The sequence below is a fragment of the Natator depressus genome, chromosome 1 (genome assembly GCF_965152275.1).
Source record: "Natator depressus isolate rNatDep1 chromosome 1, rNatDep2.hap1, whole genome shotgun sequence".
NCBI classification, from domain to species: domain Eukaryota; kingdom Metazoa; phylum Chordata; order Testudines; family Cheloniidae; genus Natator; species Natator depressus.
The window spans coordinates 245,958,571-245,981,041 of record NC_134234.1 but is presented as its reverse complement, the minus strand read 5'-3'; the positions used below and the strand labels follow the sequence as shown (position 1 = coordinate 245,981,041).

Below are 22,471 nucleotides of genomic sequence, written 5' to 3'. Positions count from 1 at the left end.
TTTTACCAAACATTTTCCCACTGCATTCCCTCTGCAGCAACAGCCACATAGTTCCACATTTTACTTCCTTTTTTGTGTATCATAATTATGTCAGCATGTTTTGAGAAGATTTATTAGTACATTTATGTTCCTCCTGGAACCTGGACTCTGAACACATTAAATTTGACCCTATGGTATTTCTGATGAGAAATTTCCATTTGGAGAGTATTTACTTTACCCTTCTAACAAATCTGTGTATTTAAAAATATTCACAATTTGAAGTTTAATCAGATAACTGAATTTAATACTACCTAAATGCACATGCAAGACACTTCCTCTTTCTTTCCCTCCCACCATCCTAGTTCCTCTTTGCTTCCCCAGCAGTACAGCAAGCACAGAGGTGCTAGTGGATCCTTCTCCACTCTGCTTCCAGCATGAAGCCTTATGGTAAGTGTGAGGGAAGACAAGCTACCAGAAGTAGAAGGGAAGAACTCTGTCAAAAAATGAGACTGCGCCAATCCAAAATGACTGAACAAGTGATCAATAAGCAACTTTTTATACCTAATGATTCTTCCATTTGAAAGCAGAAGGCGTAGATCATTGTCTTTTGTTCTCCATTCAGGTACTGTAGAAGATGGCTGAAAGGGCTTGTTAAATCTTCCATTCAGTTTAGAGTTTGCTATGTCCTAAAGAACCAAAAGCAGGACTATTTATTATTTCCTCAAATGACAAGAGTTTACACAAATTTATTTTCTCTGGAATCCACAACAGCATTTCTCCCCAAAAGATCATAGTGAATATTTCTGATAGCCAGCAGAGGAAAGCTGAAGCTGGCTATCAATGGCTGAAGTGGCTTGGATAGAACAGGCTTGGATATCAGCAATACAGAATTGCTGGATTTCTTTTCCTCACCTGTGGATTTTTTCTGCTTATTATGACCACCCTCCATTGCTATATTCCAAACATCCTTCCAGACAAGTATGTTGCAAACTGCTTCCTCTAGAAGTTATCCTTGTTCTCGAATCATAGGAACAGCAACAGGGTGATGCAAACCAAAGGCTAAGTGGGCAATTGGTATGGCAACTACTACCTAGCCCATCGTGACAATCAGGTCCAGACACTCCAAGAGGAGGACAAGAAGGTTTAAACCCAACAAACTAAACAGTTAAACCAAATGATTACTATGCTATTTTACTATAAGAGTATATCAAGTAAGATCTTTTATGAAAGCTTGAATGCACTGAACTGAATAAGTCATTATGAACTAAGTATACAGGTTATGGTTATGAAGGGTGTATGTGTGTGTGTATAAAAAATTGAAACTAACTGTGGTGCAACTTCAGCAACACCTCCTCTGAGGCAGAGGGGGGCTACCTCCCCAAACAGATGAGCCTGACTTCAAGCACCTAGCCTTTGTTCAGTCCAGGAAAAATAATGAGACACCATCACAGCAAATGAGAACAGCTTAAAACCAAAAAGAAAACCCCAGTCTTTGGAAACTAAGCAAGGGGCAACTTTTCCACATTTGGGGGGGGGGGAGGGGGTGAGAGAGAGATACTAAAGGAGAAAACTCTGCAAATGCTTTTAAAATGGAAGAGGTTTGAACTAAAGAGCATCCAAAACTTAGATGAAAGTCTTTTTGTGGGAGACTGTTCATGAACGCTGGATCCCTCCTGTAGCTAGGATCTATGCTGGGAAACTTAAGAGAATAGGGTAACTATTATTAGACAAAAAGATTTTATCTAATATGAAAGTGTAAAGCCTGAGCTTGCATCTGTTTATTTTCTATGTAACTTGTACATGTTTGCTTTCCTTACTATTTCATCTTTGAATCTGTGTTTTTTCTATTAAATAAACTTTTTGTTTATTTTTACCCCCAAGCAGCTCTCTAATGTGCAAATGGTGTAGAGTATGTATGCCAAAATAAGCTAATAACTGGGGGGGCAGGCTTCATGCCTTGGGTGTGACACACCAGAGGGGAATGATCTGAGTATCTGGTATCTAAGAACTTATGGAGAGGATGTATTTGGGGAGATCTGGAATTGGAAGGTTGGTGTCACTCAGCAAAGAGTAACTAGGCTGATGAGAGCCAGGATGAGACCTTATGCTTGAGGCATACTGGTGTCAGGGAACTGAACCAACACAAAGGCTCCCAAAGTTACAGGGCAGGCAATAACAGAACCCCTTACTGGTCTGGGTGGACCCCAAAACATCACACCCACTAGCTGGTCTCTGCCAGTGGAAAAATCCCACAATGCCCAGTAACCTGCCCATAAGTTGCACTTTCTTCCTAACTCCAAGAATGGCTTATCCTCTGAAACAACAGTGTTTACATCCCTTTTAGAAAATACACAATTACATTAGATGAAAAACTATGTCCACAATTTCCATATAAATGGAGAAATATTTTTGAATCCTTCTCGGCTCTTTTTCAATTACATATTGTGGCAATGAGTTTCACAGGTTAATTATTTTACATATAAAAATTAAATTTAACTCGTTGCCTTTCAGTTTAATGGAATGTCTCTTGATCTTGTATTATGAGAAAACAGCAAATAAGAGCACCCAATTCACTTTTCTCCTTGACATTCACTGTTTTGCATACTTCTAACATACTCTCTCAACCTCTCCTGTCTGAACTAAATATTCCCAATATTTTCGCTGTTTTAGAAGACCTTTCATGCCATAATTATTTTTATCCTCTATCTCCTGTGTTTTGCTATATTCTTTTTGAGATAGGATGACCAGATCTCTATACAGTAATTTAGGTGAGAGTTATGTAATTTATACAGTGGCATTATAATACTTTTTTTATCCAATTTCTTATGTGATTTTTCACATCTTAATATATGCCTTAAACTTTTTATACATTCTAGTTTTTGTCTTTTATGTCCATGCAATGTGATACTTGCCTCCTCCCATGGGGACATCTCCAGCCTTTTGAGTACCTCCCTTGTGTGGAGCTCCAGGATATCCAGATTAGAAGGAACTTTGGTTGTATGATCTCGCAGTTTCCTCACTTTTCTTCTGGAATGGTGAGGAGAGGTTGCTTCATGTGAGGATCGTGAAATTGGGCACATACCAAGAATTCCCTGAGTTTTAACTGGTTTGCTGTTCTCCTCCTTTAATTGAAAACAAATATTTCAGAGGCGTCTGTCAGGGACAAGTCCACACATTTAATTAGGGTTTCCCATTTACACAAATGAATGAAAAATCATAAAATAACAAAACTGTAGGTCTTTTGGGGAGGTACTGTATTTTCTGATGGATCTGTACAGCATCTAGCAGGAGACCCCTCTCCTAATTGGGGCCTTTAGGTGCTACCACAACATAATCGCCTCCACATACAATTGTTAGGGCAGGCTGTTTGTAACAGTGGTCAAAATTTCAGATACAATGATTTTTCTGTTTGCCCCTGATTTTTCTGTGTGTCCATGATCCAACCCAACCATCCCCACAGCGCTCTCCCTTTAAATGGCATTCCTGTGATTTTACACATCATTTCCTCCTAAATCCGGTGACTCTTACTAAATTTACTTTTACTGTGATTTTAAAAAAAAAATTGCCATGACAACTCTGCTGCCTTAACCACTGTTTACACTAAAGAATTACAGGGCATATACCCACTACACTCTCCAGACCACTACTCTCCTTGGTTTCCAGCACTGCTCTCATCACAAGACTATGTTCATTTCAAAGAGACTAGGAACCCTAATCACTGAAGGGCTAAGTAGTAAAGTAGCACGATATGCCCAATACAAAATACAGAGAAGGAAAAATGAAGGAAAAAGAAAAGATTGTGATATACCAGACAAAAGAGCAGAAAATGTTCAAAAGAAATGGACAGATTGGGGAGAAGCAAGGAGACAAAACACTAAAATCTAAGAAAATACAGGGCTCTCAAATGTACAACACTACAACAGCATAATCTAAAAAAAAAAAATTGTAAATATTTAAAAACTAGAACTCTTAGAATTTTCACTTGCTTTTGAAAAGATTTAAGTTTTCTAAATTTTAAAATAAAGATTATACAATTTAAAAATTGCTATGTTTTTGGTTAATCGGAAATACTAGCAGTTAGACAACCGCAAAAAAAATTTTCCACCTGGCCTTCTACTTTCAAAAATAAATGGCAAGGACAATAAGAAAGTGACACTGCAGAAAACAAATGACACTAAAGTTGCAACTACCATAAAGCTATGAGGCTCAAAGTGATCAAGTATCCTTTTTGTAAATATGGCAGCTTTTAAAATAATTAAAGGATACAAGAGAAACACAGTAACCAGTAATGTCTTCCAGTCTTACCTCTACAGAGCGAATCACTTTAGAGAGCTCTTTAATGAGATGCCCAGGCCTAACATTGTCTGGAATTTCAAAGGCATGTTCTGTTACAAGCTGTATGTGAAAAGTGGAAAAAGATAAAATAAATTATACTAAGATAAAAATCAAGCCTACTATGAAGTAGATGAAACTATGAAAAGCCTAGATTCAAAGAAAATCTATTCAAATTAAGCCAGAGTACTTACTGGTAATAGTCAGAGTAGATTGCCAGTATGAATGAATATGCATGCAGGGGAATCCAGTCAGAACTCTAGAAAGCAGCACTACATGTTTGGTCTCAAGGATATTTAAGGGAGTGCAACATCATCAACTATCCATCAGCTCTTTCCATTTTATCAGAATCCTTAGCAAAGAATCTAAAGAAGTGGGGACAGGAAGCCATACTGACAAATCTATTTAACTGACTACTTGTACTGGAAACAACTTCTCTTTCTCCTTTGAGTATGGTCAGTATGGAACCCTACTTGGGGAGATTACTAATAGTAACAACATTAAAAGCAGGTGGGGTCTGAAGAGAATTCAGTTACATGAAGGTCACAGCACTAATTTGAATTGGGTCTCACATCTAAAAGACAAATCAAAAGCAATGCTGAGTAAATGCATGAATTGATCTCCAGGCAGCATCCTTGTATATTTCAGTGATGGAGCCTATTTTAAACCTAGTAGAGCATGATCCAAGGCCTTATGGTATTGAAAAGCCTGCAAGGCCATAATAGTATATGTTCACTTTAATCCATTTAGATAATATCTGAACATAGATGGGTTTTCCCCATAGGTTTATCTTCAGTCAGTATAAGCTGTCTAAATGACCTACATGAAGGCTTAGTTCTAGCTAGTTAACTGAGAATTTGCTTAAACATCTAAACTATATAACCTAACTTCTCCAAAGAGCCACATATAGGAAAAAGCACACCTATACAGAATGACTGGGATGAAATCAGAGACCACATTAGTTAAGAACTGATGCCTTCTTTCTTTACGAAACACAGTGTATGGAAAAAATCAGCCATCAGCCTGTACTGATTTTATATTCCTGGCACCTTTTTGAGAATCTAGTTTTCTTTAGATAGTTGGAAAGAGCAGACTCTCCTTTAACAGATGATGCAATACAATACATAGCTGTGAGGTTAAAGCTGTATTAATATCATGATCATTGATTTTATGGAAAATATTAAATTGACTGCTCTGCAGTTACTTACCAGTAACTGTAGTTCTTCGAGCAAGCGGTGCACATTGGGGCTACTCACTCCTTCCACCCCATCCCACCGGATGATTCAAGGGAGGAGTGGCCCCAAATGCCCTTCAGTTCCTTCCCTAATTTCACATTTATTTACTTGAGGCCTTGTCTACACTCGAAAGCATGTGCCGATACAGCTAATTCAGCAAACTCTAGTAGTGGAGACAGTTTATACCAGCAAAAGAATTCACTTGCTCGTATAGTTTATACCAATCCCCCAAGCAAAATAAGCTATGCCAGCAAAAGGACTTCTTTGCCAGTGTAACTGCATCTACACTAGAGTTATTGCTGGCATAGCTTTGTCAGGCAAGGATGTGATTTGTTTCACACTCCTAACCAACAAATCTATGTCAGCAAAACTTAAGTGCAGAACCAGACCTGAGACTCCAAAGAAGAGGGAAAGGTGGGTGGTAAGTATTAATATGCAGAGGCAACATTCGAAGAACAGTTACTGGAAGAAACCTCTTTCTTCTTTGAGTGGCCTTCTGTATACTCCCACTTGGAGTTTAGCAAGCACTACAACCCCCCTAGAAAAGTGGGCTGAGGCATTCTAGGTAAACAAGGATTGTAAATCTACCACACAAAAAACAAAAACAACAACGCATCCGCTGTTGATGGCAGGCCAAGCTAATATTGAAAACAACCACAATTTCACCCTCCAATTCTTTTCAACATTTCTATGCAGCCACTAAGTGAACCGGTCAGATGCATGGACTCAAGTGCCAGCAATATGCAGACGATACACAGCTCTACCTATCCTTCGCTACATATAACCACATTACCACCATTAAGATGACCCAGTGTATAGATGAGATAAGCTCACAGATGAAGAACAGCTGGCCGAAGCTGAATCCGAGCAAGAAATGGATGATGCAGGTGGACAGATGAAAACATACTAAAGATTAGATACCCACAGTGAAGTCTCTTTTGACCGAAGGCACACATCCACAACTGGTCAATTCACTCTGTAGTTTAGGATTACTCTTGGATTCCTTGGAGACACTAGACTCTTACACAGCAGTATCGTGAGTAGCTCTTTTTATCATCTCCAGTTGGCTAGCAGACCTCTTCCCATCCTGGCAGATGAGGACCTGCCCTCAGTTATTCACACCTTTGTCAACTCTCAGATGGAATAAGCATACCAATATATCTGGGCAAGAAGCTTTCAGCACTTCGGAAGCTCCAACTAGTACAGAATGCTGCAGCACATCTTTTTAGCAATACACGCTACTGTGAGCACATCAAACCTGACCTCTGCTCCCTACACTGGCTTCCCATAGAATAGTGAATTGAATTTAAGGTCTTGATCCTCATCTTCAAGGTACTCCATGGTCTGAGCCCAGGATATCTAAAAGACCGCCTAAAGCTCCAGGATGAAGGCTGAGGCGGACAACTTTGCTCCTCTCATGCAACGGAACTCTACACAATAAAGGTAAATCTCATCTGTGCAGGAGACAGACCTTTCCCAGAGACCACTCCAAAAAAAGTGGAATGAATTCCCCCAGGAACTAAAGACCATCACACATCTTCCCACCTTCCACTCCAAGTGCAAGGCACATTTCTGTGACCTTTCCTTCTCTAACATACATACCAACATGTATATTTTATAAAACCTTAACAAGACTGGCCCCTGCATATACTTTTCCCCCTGGAGAGGATAAGAGAACAAACATGTGACATTGGACATCTTGCTTAATACACTATTGGAACACACTCAGATACAACAGTGCTGAGTGCAGTAAGAACCTATATGGAATCACCTTTGTCTGGCTTGTCCTCATCCATCCCTCCACGAACACAAGTCGATGCCACAACATTCTGTTTTGTTACGAGCACGTTCTTTCTATTTCTGGCCAAAGTGTTTTGTCACAGGATTGGCCCAGCACATTTTCGGTATGCCCAGTGGTCGCTTGTGGTCTCTGGGGATTCAGTCACTGATGCAAGTTGTTCACCTATTGTCTGTGGACTACCTGACCAGCCCATCTCCTCTTTCTGTTATACATCGCCTGCACTACATCAGTCACCTCTGTATGCCTTCTGATCATCTCATTCAATATGTGATCATGGAGCGATACCTTACACATTCACCTTTCCATTGACCTCTGAGTGACAGTGAATTTTTCTTCCTCCGCTTTTGATGAAACTTGCCCACCCCGCCTGTCTCCTCCTACTGCATTCCCCTTCAAATGAGTTGTCTCTGTTCAGCTGCTGACCCAGGTAAATATATTTGTTGACCTCCTCAATTACTTTCTTGTTTACAGTGATGATTCCTGCTGCACAATGCTCATTCCGCATCCACTTAGTCTTCCATGTGTTCATTTCCAACCCGATATCATACGAAAGTGTTTTTAGTTGCTGCAATTTGTTCTCCAGTTCTGCGGTGTCCTTTGCCAATATTACAGTCGTCAGCGAAAAGAAGATGCATTAACTGTTCTCCGTCAATTCTGATTCCTTCTTCCCAGTACAATTTTTTGAACAGTGACTCCAGTACTACTGAAAACAGCTTCGGTGACACACTCATCTTGTCTGACTCCTCTACATATAATAATAATGCACGGGACATTGAATAATGTTATCTCTGTCGAACAACTGCAATGAATTTTTTCCAGCAGGTCAATGTACCTTGGGTCGATTCAGATTTTGTTGAGCACGTTTTGTACAGCTTTAATCTCCACTGCGTCAAATGTCTTTTGGTAGTCGACAAATGCAAGAAACAATGATACTTTGTATTCCTTGCATTTTTTGACGAGCTGCCTAACTGAGTGGATGTGATCAACTGTCGAATACCCTGAGCGGAAACCAGCTTGTTCTCTGCTTTCATGCATTTCAAGATCCTTCTTAACCCAGTTGAGTATGATGCAGATGAAGACCTTATAAACTTGTGAGAGGAATGTGATTGGATGGTACTTGCTCAATTCTTCTGGATCGTCTTTCTTCATCGACAGTATTGTTATTGATTTCTTCCATGCATCTGGAACACACTATGGATGTAGATGGTGAACCATTGCGCCAACGCTTTGAAGAGAGTATCTTCCCCTGCTTTGAGATATTCCAGCCAATCATCCTCCACTCCTGGGCTCCTTCCTTCTCTTTATGTTACGAACTGCGTATTCAATTTCTTCCCAAATAACGCCACAAACTTCTTCTGTAGCCTGCTGCCTTGACGGCGTACACTGGACACTGATATGCGAGGACTAGAGATCACTGTAGAATTTTGTGCATATTTTGTTCATCTTGCTCCTTTCTGACGTCCTTTCATCATTTTCATCTTTCAGGGCTGCTGGAATAACCTGTTTCAGCCTAACATCTCTTTCTACCTTCTTCAGACTCATTCTTTTTGGCCACCTCTCTCAATTTCTTCTCTTTCTAAATCCTCTACGTTCTAAATGCATATGCTCTGGCAGGTCTATATGGAATGGAACAGAGGAATTCCCAATTCCAATCTAAGAAAAAGGGAGTTTGTCAGGAACACTGGGTGGTGTTTGACCCTGAAGTGACCTCTCTAGCAGAACAGGAGAGGATGGATATTCTCCTTGGTAACAAAGAGATCTAGTCTGGTCATACTCTTTACACAATACATAATGGCAGAATGAGACCTAACGAAGACATTTGTGTTTTTGGTCGATGAGTCTCTGGTCTTCGTTAAAGGGAGGAATAGTTTCACGCTAGACAAATGGCATTCAATTCCAGAACCATAATGTGGAGCTTTCACCTCCACCAGAGTCCATAATTCTTAAAAAGGCTAGATAACAAGGTGAAGGTCCCAAGTCCGCCATCTGGAAATATTACTGTAAATGGTAAGGGATGTGAGAAAGGAATTCTCTGATCAGCATGTGTTAGATCACTGAAGATACAGAAAGTGAAGTGAGACGTAAGTGACTCAGGAGTAAGCAGCATCAATGAATCATGGCTCCCGTCTTCTGGAGGCTCTTTGTGTGGCCCGGGTAAAGATATCACCCAGTTACACTGTTAAAGAACCTGTTTGTGGACCAAAGTTTGGAGACACGCAAATACTCTAAGATGGATGAAGTCAGCATAGGAAGGTTCTCTGGTATTTTTTAAAGCACAGTTTTAAAAAGAAGCATCTCATGGACATTTGCGACTAGTTGGACTGATAAAGAGCTAGAATTTGTCCCCTGGAAAAGGTGATACAATCTCAATGTCACCTTACAGGTAGCAATCTTTATTTGCTGTGGCTGAGTAACATTATTCACTAACAATTCTGAAGAATTGGTACTATCTATTTGGGGTTCCCAACTGAGATTAAGAAGTTGAATGCCTTCCCATTGGCCATTGTTGCTATCCGAGTACTCAGGTACAGGTAAATTTAAAATAATAGGAGAAGATTTCTGAGGCATCTGTGCCCAAAGCAGATAATCTTTAGTTTATGCATAGGAGACAAAGACCAAGGTCTTCCTGGCCACCATAACAGAATAGGTTCTAGGACCAAAGTACCAGTTTTGCCAGCACAAGAGGGCCTAATCTGATTGGAACACAGACCTCCGGTGCTAAGGCAATGGGATTCCAGGAGTGGCTGCCAAATTTATTAATTAACTGATTTATTGCGGTTTCCTAGTGGCTCAAGAGATGTCACACCAATGATGTTGTTAGGATATAGGTATGCAGGCCTGTCTGCAAAGGCCTAGACTAAGAATTTAGGCTTATTCTTATCACTTAGCTAGTTATAGAGTTATAAAAGAAAGAATCAAAATCACTGTCTGCCAGCGTAAGGGCCTTCTCTTACTGTGAGTCTGAGGCCCTCTTCTTAGGCTAAGGCCTTTGGCTAAGCAGCAGAAGCAGCCATAAACTGGGACACGAATGGTCACATCCTTACATTCCAAACTAGTCACACTGAAATAAGGAGCTATTGGACTGTTACGAACACAATCCTGTCCTGATAATGCCTATCACCTCCAGAGAAAGGGAAGTACCCAGAAAATGTAAAAGGAAACTTAGTTTGATAGCATCCTGTCTGGCAAGAACTCACTTATCAATAGCTGGGATGTGAAATCCTCACTTCTCTACTGTTTTGTCATTATAGTTCCCACTTTGCTATTGTTTATTTGCATGGTCTCTGTCTGGTTCTGTGATTGTTTCTGTCTGGTGTATAATTAATTTTGCTGGGTGTAAACGAATTAAGGTGGTGGGATATAATTGATTAAATAATCACGTTACAGTATGTTAGGATTGGTTAGTTACATTTCAGGAAAATGATTGGTTAAGGTATAGCTAAGCAGAACTCAAGTTTTACTATAGTCTGCAATCAAATCATTCAGCAAAGGGAGGGAAAACAAGATCTCAATCTTTCCTCCCCCACACAGAGTAACTTTGCTAGAGGTGGGGCTAACAAATATAATACTTTTTTCAGAGGGGTTCCCAGTGTACTAATGTATTTAGGGTCTCCCCATATTCATTTCTGGATGGTTTAATCTCCTTTAGAGCACCTACAAGGAGCCATTTCTGTAGATAAGCTTTTAAAGGCTACTAGGTCTAAGTTACTGTGCACCATATGTGCAAAATGTGGAGGAAAACAAAAGCAAATTCTAAATCAGAATACATTTCTGCCAAATTCTGATCATCTCTGCAGTACAGAAGTGATATCAGTGGACACACAAAGTATGTTGTGCCAACATGCAATAATAATTTCACATGGGGAAACTTCATGTGATTGCCATCTAACTCCTTTATCATACACTGGAAAGAGAAAGCAGGATTAAATGCAATCGCAAGAGTTAAATATAGTAATTGGTCTATAATGACGGATAGTGTCATACAATATAAAACCATCTCAGACAGCTTTCCCCCAAACCATCCATCCATAATTTCTAGCAAGTTTTCCAATACTTACAAATGGATGAAAGATCTATAAAATGGCAATACACTCTAAAAGGACTCAGACTTTCATGTAGTTTTAAAATTAAAAACAATTCACTAAAACAAACGAACAAACAAATACACTTGCACTTACTTCTTTTTTCATCCATAACTTTAAAGCACTAAGTAAAGCCTTCACTCCTTGGACTAAGAAGTTCTGGGGCTGGAAACCATCTTCCCTCAGTTCTAAAAAGGACAGAGGTTTCAGTTTATAAGCATATTACAATGTAAAACCACAAATCAGGTACAGACCTCTCAACCCTTAATAAACCTGCCAATGTATTACACTACCAACAAAACATGCGACAAACAACTGAAATGTAGTACTCTATGTGTTTATGTACATCAAACCATAAGAAAGAATGTTTTAAAGTACAAAATCTGTTTTCAGGGATGGCTTCTTACTGCATGAAACAATTACATGAGTTTTGCAATGTGTTACAGGTTACTTAGGGCTGGGGGAGCAGCATACAACAGACTGCACAAATGGTTTAGAGAAAACATCCTTAATGACAATTTATGCTGAAACAATCTTTACTTTCTAGTTCAACACCACACAAGTGTTCCACATTTTTACTAGTTGGGGCTACAAGAGTGGTGTGAATGGACAGCCTCAATACAAAATGCCTCAATTAAATTCACCCACATAAAATTAATGCAATTCAAGCCAGCTGCCTTATGCCACCCCAAATCTCTGCCATAATCCCAATCAATGCCACACATACACACAACATTAATATGGTCTCCCCTGCAGTGAGTGGCCGCCCTCTTCTTCCCTTAAGGATGATGGCTGCTGCTGCTGGGGTGCAAAGACTCCCAAAGGCTGCTACAGCTCCTGGGGGCTGCAGCTCAATCTTTCCTTTCACTCTCTTCCCTATAGCAGAACTGCCTATGATGAAAGGAGAGCTGGCCAGAAAGACTCAGCAGGTTTTATTCCTCCTGCCCTGCCATTAACAGATAGAGTGGGTGAGGAAGGAGGTGGCTGCTGGGTCAAGACCTTCATGGGGAAGAAAGGAGCAGATTTGGCCTGGAGCTGCTGTGCTCTTTCTGCTCCCTCCTCCTGTGAATAAGGTGTGGGCCCAGTCATTGGCTTTTTCCTCTTCCCTATCTAAAAACTCCTTTCAGCTTCAAAGCAGCTCTGTTTCTTTTTTGTCAGGATGCTCTCTGCTCTTTGAAGGGTGGAAGTGAGGAGGAAAAGAGCAGGGGGGCCCAAAGGTGCAGCACAAACATCTCCCAGCTAGCCCACCAGCTATCCCTTGTAAAGGGAACCTGCCATAACCAGCTGCAATGCAAATGTATTCCATGACTGTGGCACTCTGTACCTCAAAACAGCACCCTGAAACCCCCATATTCACCACTATCATATAATTATGATATGTTACATACAAAGTATGCCTTGTGAGATATCATTTTAGAAGTCTTGATTTGTTGAACATTAATACCTGTTGGATTGTATGTGTTGTCATTCTATGTGAAGTTGTGAAGTTTTTTTATGTGTATGTTACTGAGGTATGTTGTGATGTTAGGAACACCCACCACCACCCTTTCAGGTACAACAATGGAGTAGCCCGATGGGCTGATGGCTCATTAAAAAGAATCTACTATCCCAGGAACTGTATACAATGGAGATTTCTCAGAGAGAGCATGTGGACAATGGAGAATGCTTGACCAATGGGGGAGGACCCCCACCTCATGAGGATAGATCTCTCCAGAAAACTGGAAGAAATTATAAAGGAGCGGAGTGACATCATGACTTGGCTTCACTGCCCCCGCAACTCAACACCTGAAAACATGTCTGGGGGACAAAGACTTTGAACAGGTGAGGGAGTCCTGGGCTGGAGGAGAATTCCAGCCTGTGTATTGAAGATCTGTGACCAGTTTGTACTCTCTATCAGGACAAGACACTGCTTGATTCAAATCCTGTCTAGTTTATAGAACTTAGACTGCAAATTTATGTTATTGCTTAGGTAACCAACTTTAATCTCAGTTTACTACTTATAATCACTTAAAATCTCTTTCTGTAGTTAATAAATATGTTTTATATTTGACCTAAAACAGTGTGTTTTGGCTGGGAAATCTCAACTCAAAATACCAAGGCTAGTGCATGTCCTGTCCACATTGAGGGAGATGCGGACTGGGTAATGAACTTACATTCATCAGGCTTCTGACCAGGACAAGACAGTACTGTTCTGGGGTGCAAGGCTGGGGAGCTGGGGGGAATTGGCTGGAGCCTCTCTATTGTTGGTTCATGAGTGGCTGGGAGAAGCATTCATGTAACTCTGTTGGGTGTGTCCCTGCCTGTGGATGTCTGTGTAAGTGCAGTACCTGCCAGAGGTTTGTAGCTTGTCAACAGCATCACAGTGTGAGAGGGATACCCAGGTTGGTGGGACAGAGGGCTCAGCGGTCCCACAGTTCAGGTTGCACCCCGGGAACCCCGTCACAATGATACAGTACAGTTGAGAGCTCTGTTTAGGAGAGCAATCAATGATTTTAAAGTTCTGATTGTGAAACAGATCAGTTTAATGCATGCTACAACACTCATAGTACCACAAAAGTACCTCTGTCCAGCAAATTGTACAAATTAGTTCAGCACTGAAACTTGGCATGAAAGGTTTCTGTTCAGATACTGATCTCGTTTTTCTAAAAGTACATTTTTATTGTCAGCAAATGACAGAATGAGCTTTATACATGAAGAATGTGACTCTCTCCAAGTCTTAAAAATATTGATCCATAAAGAGGCAAAAGATCAAAAAGAACCTCATACCAAATGGCACATTGTCCATTCATAAAAGGAATTTTATTGGGATGAGGTGGTTACTCACCCTGTGCATTAACTAAGGTTCTTCAAAATGTGTCCCCTTATGTGTCCCTCCAATGTAGGTGTGGCAGCGCCCCCTGCACCTGAGACAGGAGATCTTCATCAGCAGTGCCTATTGGACTGCACATGCACACCTCCCCCTTCTTGCGCTCTGAGCAGGATGTATATATAGCACTGTGAGGTCCAACTGCCCTCCAGGTCCTTCTCTGCCGCAGAGCCTATGTGTTGGCTCTGAAGAAGAGGGGAGGAGGGCAGGTAATGGAGCACTAATAGGGACACACATCTCAAAGAACGTCAGTTACTGCACAGGGTGAGTAACCTTTTCTTCTTCAAGTGATGTCCCTATGGATGTTCCACTGTAGGTGACAAAGAAGCAGTGCCCCTAATTGGAAGGCTGGGGCTTTGAAGCAGCATTTACTTCAAATGATAGAACAGTATGTCCTAGGAAAGTGTCTGCTGTGGTGTCGTGAGTAAAGGTGTAGTGATGGACAAAAGTGTCTGTTGATGCTCATGTGGCCACTTTGCAAATGTCAGCAATGGGAACATTACTGAGAAAGGCAACGAAGGTGGAAAGCGAACCGGTGGAATGTGCTCTATTTACAGTAGGAGGTTGCTGATTGTGTAGTTGGTAGGACAGATGTATACACTGCAAGATCCATTTGGAAAGGCATTGTTAGATAACTGTGTCCCTGGATCTTTCGGTCCGTGAAAAGAGTAAACGTGGTGATTTTCAGAAAGATTTAGTCCTGTCCAGGCAGAAAGCTAATGGCACAGAAGGCATAGAGTAGTGGTGCATCCCATGTGATGAGGAATGCATCTCCCAGAGATGTGTGTCCCAGTCCCGCTCTCGAGCGGAATTGAGGACAGTGGGCATTTTGTGGTGTGTCAAAAAGATCTATGGTGGGGAATCCCCAGCAGTTGAAAATGAGCTGAAGGATTAGTGTATCCAGTTCCCACTCACGGTCGTGGGAGAATCTCATGCTCCATGAGTCCGCAGTGGTGGCAGTGCTGGCAGTGGTAGCAGAGGTGGTGGCCAGGAGCCCCAGGCCCTTTAAATCACCACCGGAGCCCCGGGGCTCCCAGCTACTGCTGCCATTACCACAGCAACAACTGGTGGCAGTAGCAAAGGCTGGGAACCCAGGGGCTCCTGCTGCAATTTAAAGGGCCTGGGGCTCCGGCCACTGCCGGGCACCCCAGGCACTTTTAAATTGCCAGGCCCCGGGGAAGCCACCCCTTTTGGCCCTCCTCATCAGCGGCACTGCCGATACAGTCAGCTGTGTACTGGCTCTTACCGATATGCTGGACCAGACCGGCTTACTTTCACCTCTGGGTCTAGGAGGTTGAGGTGTAGGGTGGATTCGATTAAGGACCATCTGTCCTGCACTGTATGATTGTGAAGGTTGTTAGAATCATCATCAGCGCTGGTTGGAAGAAAGGATCCCTGACACAGATGTTCTTGGACTGTGTCCATCAGAGCAGTGAGTCCTTGACTCTCATCAGCATGGATAAAAGTTTGTGGAGGCTGCGTCTGTGAGGGACATATACTGTACGGAGCCATGCCTGAAAACACTGCATATGTAACCGTGCATGCTTTACCACAAAAGTGGCGGCTGCCATGTGGCCAAGTAGTTAGAGACAAGTCCTGGCAGAGATCTGGGGGCAGGCTTGTACTTTGGATATAAGATCCACTATAGTTGAGAATCTGAGAGGTAGAAGGAAGGCTCTGGCTTTTATGGCATATAATTGTGCACCAATGAACTCCAGTTGTTGTACTGGCATTAAAGTAGACTTCTCTAGGTTCACACAGAGGCCTAGATTCATAAAAAGGTCCATTGTCACCCGGATGGTGCGAAGAGCCTCCGTTTCGGACAGGGCCTTGAGAAGACAGTCTAAGTATGACAACGCCTTATTTCCTTAGGTAGGCAGCGACTACTGCAAGAATTTTGGAGACTACACAAAGGGCTGTCAACAGTCCAAAAGACATTACTTTGTACTGATAGAGGGCGGTGCCCATGGTGAATCGGAGAAACTGTCTGTGGGCAGAGTGTACTGTGATATGGAAAACCAAGTCTTGAAGTCAAGGGCGGAGAACCAGTCGTCGTGTTCCAGTGCTGGGATAATGGTGGAGGGGGTAAACATCTTGAAGCGCTGCAGTTTGACAAACTTGTTTAGGTTTCAAAGATCCAGGATCAGTCGCCAGCCACCGGATTTCTTCTGGGCCAGGAATAAAGGGAGCAGAAACCCTGTCCTCTGTGTTGGGAAGGGACCAGTTCTATGGCTCCCAGTTGCAGAAGAGGATTTATTTCTTCTCGTAGAAGGGGTCCATAAAAGGGGTCCCTGAAGAGGGATGGAATATCCTTTCCAACAATTTCTAGAACTCACTTGTCCGAGGTGATTAGGCTCTATGATGGAAAGAACGGAGCTAAACAGTTGCCAAACTAATGGGATGTTGAAGATGGTTGGTATGACTGGCACAGGGGGAGGCTTCTTGGGCGCTTCAATCACACCTTCAAAATTGTTGCTTGGCTGGAGGTTTGTGAGAGGTAGCCCCTTGAGGAGTGGCCTGTCTGCGTTTGGTAGGGGGCTTTTGTTGTTGGTGCTGAGTGTCATACTTCAGCTGGGGAGCGTACTGCAGTGGTTGGGATTGCAGGAGAAGATGATACTTTCCCTGGACATCTCCTCAGCGCAAGTGTGTAAATGTTAAGAGAGCGGAGAGTAGCTAGGGAGTCTTTAAGGGAGTGTAGGGAGTAATCCGTATGCGCTGCGAATAATTTGGGGCCCTCAAAGGGTAAGTCTTCTATTGTGGTTTGTACCTCCTTAGGAAAGCCTGAGAGGTGTAGCCATGCCTCAGGACTACAGCAGTTGGGATGGTGCATGGGGCAGTATCCACAGAGTCTAAAAAAGCTTGTAGGGCTATATGGGCCATGAGGTGTCCCTCAGATATACGTGCCTGGTATTGTTCTTTCTTGGTTTCAGGCAGGTCTTGGCGGAGTTCCTCTACCTTGGAGTAACTGAGGTAGTTGTACTTGGCCATAAGAGCCTCGTAATTCAATATGTGAAATTGGAACATGGCAGATGAATAAGCCTTGCATCCAAATAAATCTAATCGCTTCAGGTCTCTGTCCCGATGGGTAGATCAAGGTTGATATTGCTGTCTTTTTTCTTATACCCCATTAACTACTAGGGATGGGAGTGGGATGTGAGAAAAGAAATCTCATCTCTTTTGTGGGAACATAATATTTTTTGTCTGCCATTTGCGGTTCAGAGGGATGGACACCAGAGTCTGCCCGAGCACTTTCGTGGGATCGAGTCTCTCTGCTAGGTAGGGCAATTTTTGCAGAGGAAGGTGTGTGCAGGATATTGAGTAGTGTAGTTTATGTTGCTGATCTTTCACTTCTTCCAAAGGAATCTAGGGGGAGACTGCAATCCCGAGAAATAATTCCTGGAAGTGCCTGAAGTCATCAGCAGCAGTAGGAAATGGGGGCATGACAGCCTTATCAGGGGAAGAAGAAGAGAAATGTAGTCCTGGTGGAGCTTTGTCCTCGTGTTCTTCCTCCTCGTCCGGTACCAGGAGAGGTTCAATCTCTGGTGGGTGAGAGACTGATGGAGAAGGCAAAGGTGCAGGTCTCTGGTTCTGCTCCATGGAAGGCTTCCCAAATTGTGCCCTGTATGTTGCCCAAGGGACCCAATATGGCCAATGTGGGGGGAGCAGAACGCGGGATTGCATCCACAGTGGTCCATACCAGGGTTGTGCATAGTGAAGGTATCTAGATGAAGTTGTTTGTTCCTGTCTGGAATAAGAAGGCGCGATGGAGCCCTCTTCCTCCTAGTCGCTGGGGAAGGGAGGTACTGTCCTCAGGGGAGAAAGGGAGGAATGTCGTGAGTCTGGAGAGGAGGGGGGAAGTGAGGGAAGGTCATGTCTCCTGGAGTTGGTGTTTTTGCTTAGGCAATGTCATATGAGCTGCAGCCAAGTGAAATGACAACCACTGTGGGGCTGAAGTGAGGACACATTTTCAATACTTTGGCTTCAATGTAGATGGCACAGGCATCCTGCATGTAGTAGGCAAAACTGAGCTAGTAGAATTCAGCAGGAATCTTGGACTGTGTTGAAACAAGCAGCATCAAAACAGATTCCTAGTCCTCAAAACACAGGGCCTTGACTCTCACTTTTGCTTCCAGGATAAGTTACAGCAGTTGATTACATCAAAGCTTCAACAGAAAAAATGTCAAGAACTATAGGTTTTTTTGGGCAGGGACCTAGTCCTTTATTTACAATGTAAAGCAGATACCAGGCTTTGGGGTGCTATAATAATTAGTAAAAGATTTACTAGAAAATGGGAAGGCAAAGGAGTGGAAGTCTGATTACAGACCAAAGTAGAGTTGAGCAGCAATCACTCACAGGACCCCAGTCATAACTCCTTCAGGGAGCTTCCTGTCTGACAGTCACAAAAGAACTGGGTGGAAGGTGGAGGCAGCCAGTAATGTGCAACTGATCAGGAAAGTGCAGATGCAGTCCTTGTGATCTGATCTCCACTACACAGAGGACCAAGGAGGTCTAGGAAATGAGAAATCCTGGGTTCTGTCTCTTGGATCAGAAGGGCAAGAGTTTCCACCCTGAATGGAGTCTTGAGCACTGCCAACAGTCCAGATCATCAGACTCAGCCCTCTCACCTCCCTAGGCTTCAGAGCCTGAGCTCTAACCTGAGCCCCAACTTCAAAGTGTTATCTACACATCTATTTTTAGAGTGCCAGCGTGAACTCCACTAGCCTGAGTCTGTCGACCCAGGCTGGAAGGCTTTCTGTTGCAGGTTGTGTACACATACCTTCAGAGGATAGACAGGCCCAGGGTCAGGTAAAAGCTCCCCCACCCCCACCATCCACATCCACCCCCCACTTTTTTTTTTTGTTTTTAATTACCACAAAGAATCAGGAGCAGAAACTAAAGCCTCTATTCTGACTGAATGGGTGACTGTCTCAAGGGAAAAAGCTTTTGTGATACTGTTCAAGATAATGTTTCTTTTCACTAGGTCTTGAGAGGGGAAACCAGGAAAGTTAGTAGATTGGGATTTTTTAAATCTTTGAAGAAACCCTTGTTTGACATGGTAGTGGGTCAGGTTTTAAAGATGTTCTTGAGTCTCTTAGAGAAGATGATCCTGGGTAAGAAGGATTTGTCTGTGGAGAAGGTCTATCTGAGACAGCCCCTCGGGGTGGGGTAGGAGAATGTCCTAACCCCAATGGCATGAAAGGAATACTGATTTCCAGGATGACTGGAAATTCCAACTGTAGCAAAATGAATGAAGCTCCCCTAGCATTTCTAGATAGATTTAGTTAAATCTAAGGACTAACATATCTTTCAAAAATCTTCTACAGACTCAAAATAATTCACCCTCAATAGGGAGCCTGAAGAGGATTTCGCTTGGAAGAGGTGAACCAAAACCCGCAGTCACGCATTTACTTGTGCTAGGGTGTTAAAGACAGACTGACCTGCCAGAGAACTGATGTCATAAGAAGCACTGCAGATACAGCCTAATATCCTCCTGACAGAAGGAAGCTTTTTCTTAGCATCACTCTTTCCAATTGTAGTAGGATTTTTTTTTTTTTTTTAAGAGTATTCAAAAGGAGTGATTGATTGATAAGGCCATATGAGTTGACAACAAATGCTACTTCAGCATATAAAGTACTGGAGGAGGATTCAAGGCTCCTCTTAAAAACCTCTTTCAATCTTGCAGTCCACAAAGTATTGTGAGGATACTGCGTCATCTAATGGGGACGAGAGCTTGGGTAAAATTTTCAAAAGAGCAGACATAATTGAGAACCCTAAATCCCACTGCCTTTCAATGGGCTTAGGCTCCTAAATCATTTAGGTGCTTTTGAAAAACTTTACAGTTTAGCATAAGGGCCAGTCAAAGCTGAAGTTCAAGAAGGGTGAATCAATTTTAAGGACATGAGCAAAAGATTCCCATGAAAGGGGAAAATGTCAACGGAAGGGAATAAATGAAAAGAATGGACTTCGTAAAAGTGACACCTTATAAAGAAAGAAAGCAAAAAACTTAAAATGAATTTGTGCTGGCTGTGTCACTAAAAGTGGAAAAAGAAAAGGAGTATTTGTGGCACCTTAGAGACTAAAATTTATTTGAGCATAAGCTTTCGTGAGCTACAGCATCCGATGAAGTGAGCTGTAGCCCACAAAAGCTTATGCTCAAATAAATGTTAGTCTCTAAGGTGCCACAAGTACTCCTTTTCTTTTTGCAAATACAGACTAACACGGCTGCTACGCTAAAAGTGGAGTTTACTGCTTCTACAAGGCAAAGAGACGATCACCAGAAACAATATCCCATGTAAGTTACTTGAGCTCTTTAAAGAGGGTTACACTGGATCAAGAATTTCTTCTCAAACACTTAGTTACAACATATAAACACTTCAAGATGATAATGTGAAACCCTGATCTCTTGAAGGAGTCTCTTTGATCAAACTGAATCAAGAATCTCACCAAGACAGACAATAGGAAGAGTCTTACAGAGATACATAATGCATGATGTTATGTATCTTAAATGCTCAATATCTTTGGAAGATACCTCATTTAGAGTTGAGCTAGAGGAGCTGGAACACATTTTACAACCATCAGGCTTACCATGGTCCCTTCTCTCAGGGAGGAACTAATACTACTATGTTAGATTTAACCTTCCCAGTAAGATCGTATTGTCCCAGGATCTTAGATACCCAGTGTGTCCAAACTTAAAACTTAATACTGTTTAGAGAAATTTATTTTCACAGGCCAATTATGCTGTTGGCATCTGAAAAAAAACACCTGACATTGAGTTTCACTTCAAATGCTAAAAAAAAAAAAAAAAAAAAAATACCAGAGTAATCAATTTATACACCTAGGCTGAGTTCTACTGTTAGTCATTCTTCACGTCAATATGCAGATTTACCATTTACTGAAAGCAAAAATGATTAGATGAAGAACAGTGCAGCATTTGCAAAATCAAAAGAACAGATTTTGGTAAACAAATTATACAAGCTTTTCCCAGTTAGGAACTCAAGCCACACAAAAACTATGTTCCCCAGCTCACCCGACTTCCCCAGATTACGTATTTGTCATGAGATGGAGACCATGACCTTCCCAGTGTGAAAGAAAGCCAAGATGCTCAAAATCTTATTAAAACACGAAATTAGTTACCTTTCAAAGTTTCCAGTAAGTTTTTGGCCACAAACCAACAGATGGCTTCAAAGAAAGGGAATTTGAAAAGATCTGGGGTTTTTAGCCTTTTCTCCATTTCATAACACCTAAACAAATAATTTAGAAAGATTACTATATGTGTACATTTTAGAATTAATCAGTGCAATATCCAACTCGCACAATGTTCAGAAAAAGAAAACCAACAGTCCATGATAAACAAAACAAATCAAGTTCCACATACTCAAACCCCAACAAGACCACATTCGGACAAGACTGAACTATGATCTTATCTAATCTCTGACTATCAAGTCAGACTGCTGTGTGACGGTGCCCCCCATAAGGCTTTATGGAAATATGCTTATGTATATATGACATAATTAGAATATGTTTTATGCTACATATGCCATGGAACATATCTCTGTAAAGGTTATGATCTATTGAATGTATTAATCCTATTTGTATACATGTATCATTTTTGTATTCAAAGTTATGAATATTGGCTGTGTACTGGCTTGATTTTTAAGTAGCCTTTGTAAAGCATTTGGTCAGCTTCTTGAGAAAGGAATATGTAAATTAAGTGCCCAATCAAGAAGCACTTAATGGACAATGGATCTTGGAAGGCTCCAATCCACATAAGAAGTGTGCATGAGGATGTTCAAGGTAGCAGGTAAGCAATGGCTGCTGCCTGTAAAAACTGAGTCATGCATGGACATGTGACTTGCCCATGCGACTCCAAAACTCCATCTTGGAGCTGGACTTTGCATAGGAGAGAGGAAGGGGTCTCCACCCATAAGAGAAAGTCTATTTAAGCCCATGGGAGACCCCTCCATTTTGTCTTCAGCTGGCTCCAGAGAGCCTCTCCACCACCAAGGATACCTGAAAGAAACTGGAACAAAGGACAGTAACTACAGGGGGTGTGAGTGATTGCTGGACCCAGACTAGAAGGAGACTAGTCTGTAAAAGGAACTTCACTGGAACACCACTGAGGGTGAGATTTTGTCTGTGTTCAGTTTTCTTAGACATAGACTTGCATGTTCTATTT

General features: G+C 42.0%; 1 protein-coding gene across 2 annotated transcripts in view; it reads right to left on the bottom strand.

The window, feature by feature from the left end:
- Window positions 1–22,471, bottom strand: part of KDM7A (lysine demethylase 7A) — a 93,265-nt gene that overhangs the window by 21,998 nt on the left and 48,796 nt on the right. For both annotated transcript variants that reach the window (XM_074940282.1, XM_074940274.1), the window contains exons 9-13: window positions 21,430–21,536; window positions 11,526–11,617; window positions 4,285–4,374; window positions 2,892–3,101; window positions 541–665 (exon numbers count right to left, since the gene is read on the bottom strand). In XM_074940282.1, coding sequence (XP_074796383.1) covers window positions 541–665; window positions 2,892–3,101; window positions 4,285–4,374; window positions 11,526–11,617; window positions 21,430–21,536 — 624 coding nt within the window. The remainder of the gene's footprint in view (window positions 1–540; window positions 666–2,891; window positions 3,102–4,284; window positions 4,375–11,525; window positions 11,618–21,429; window positions 21,537–22,471) is intronic.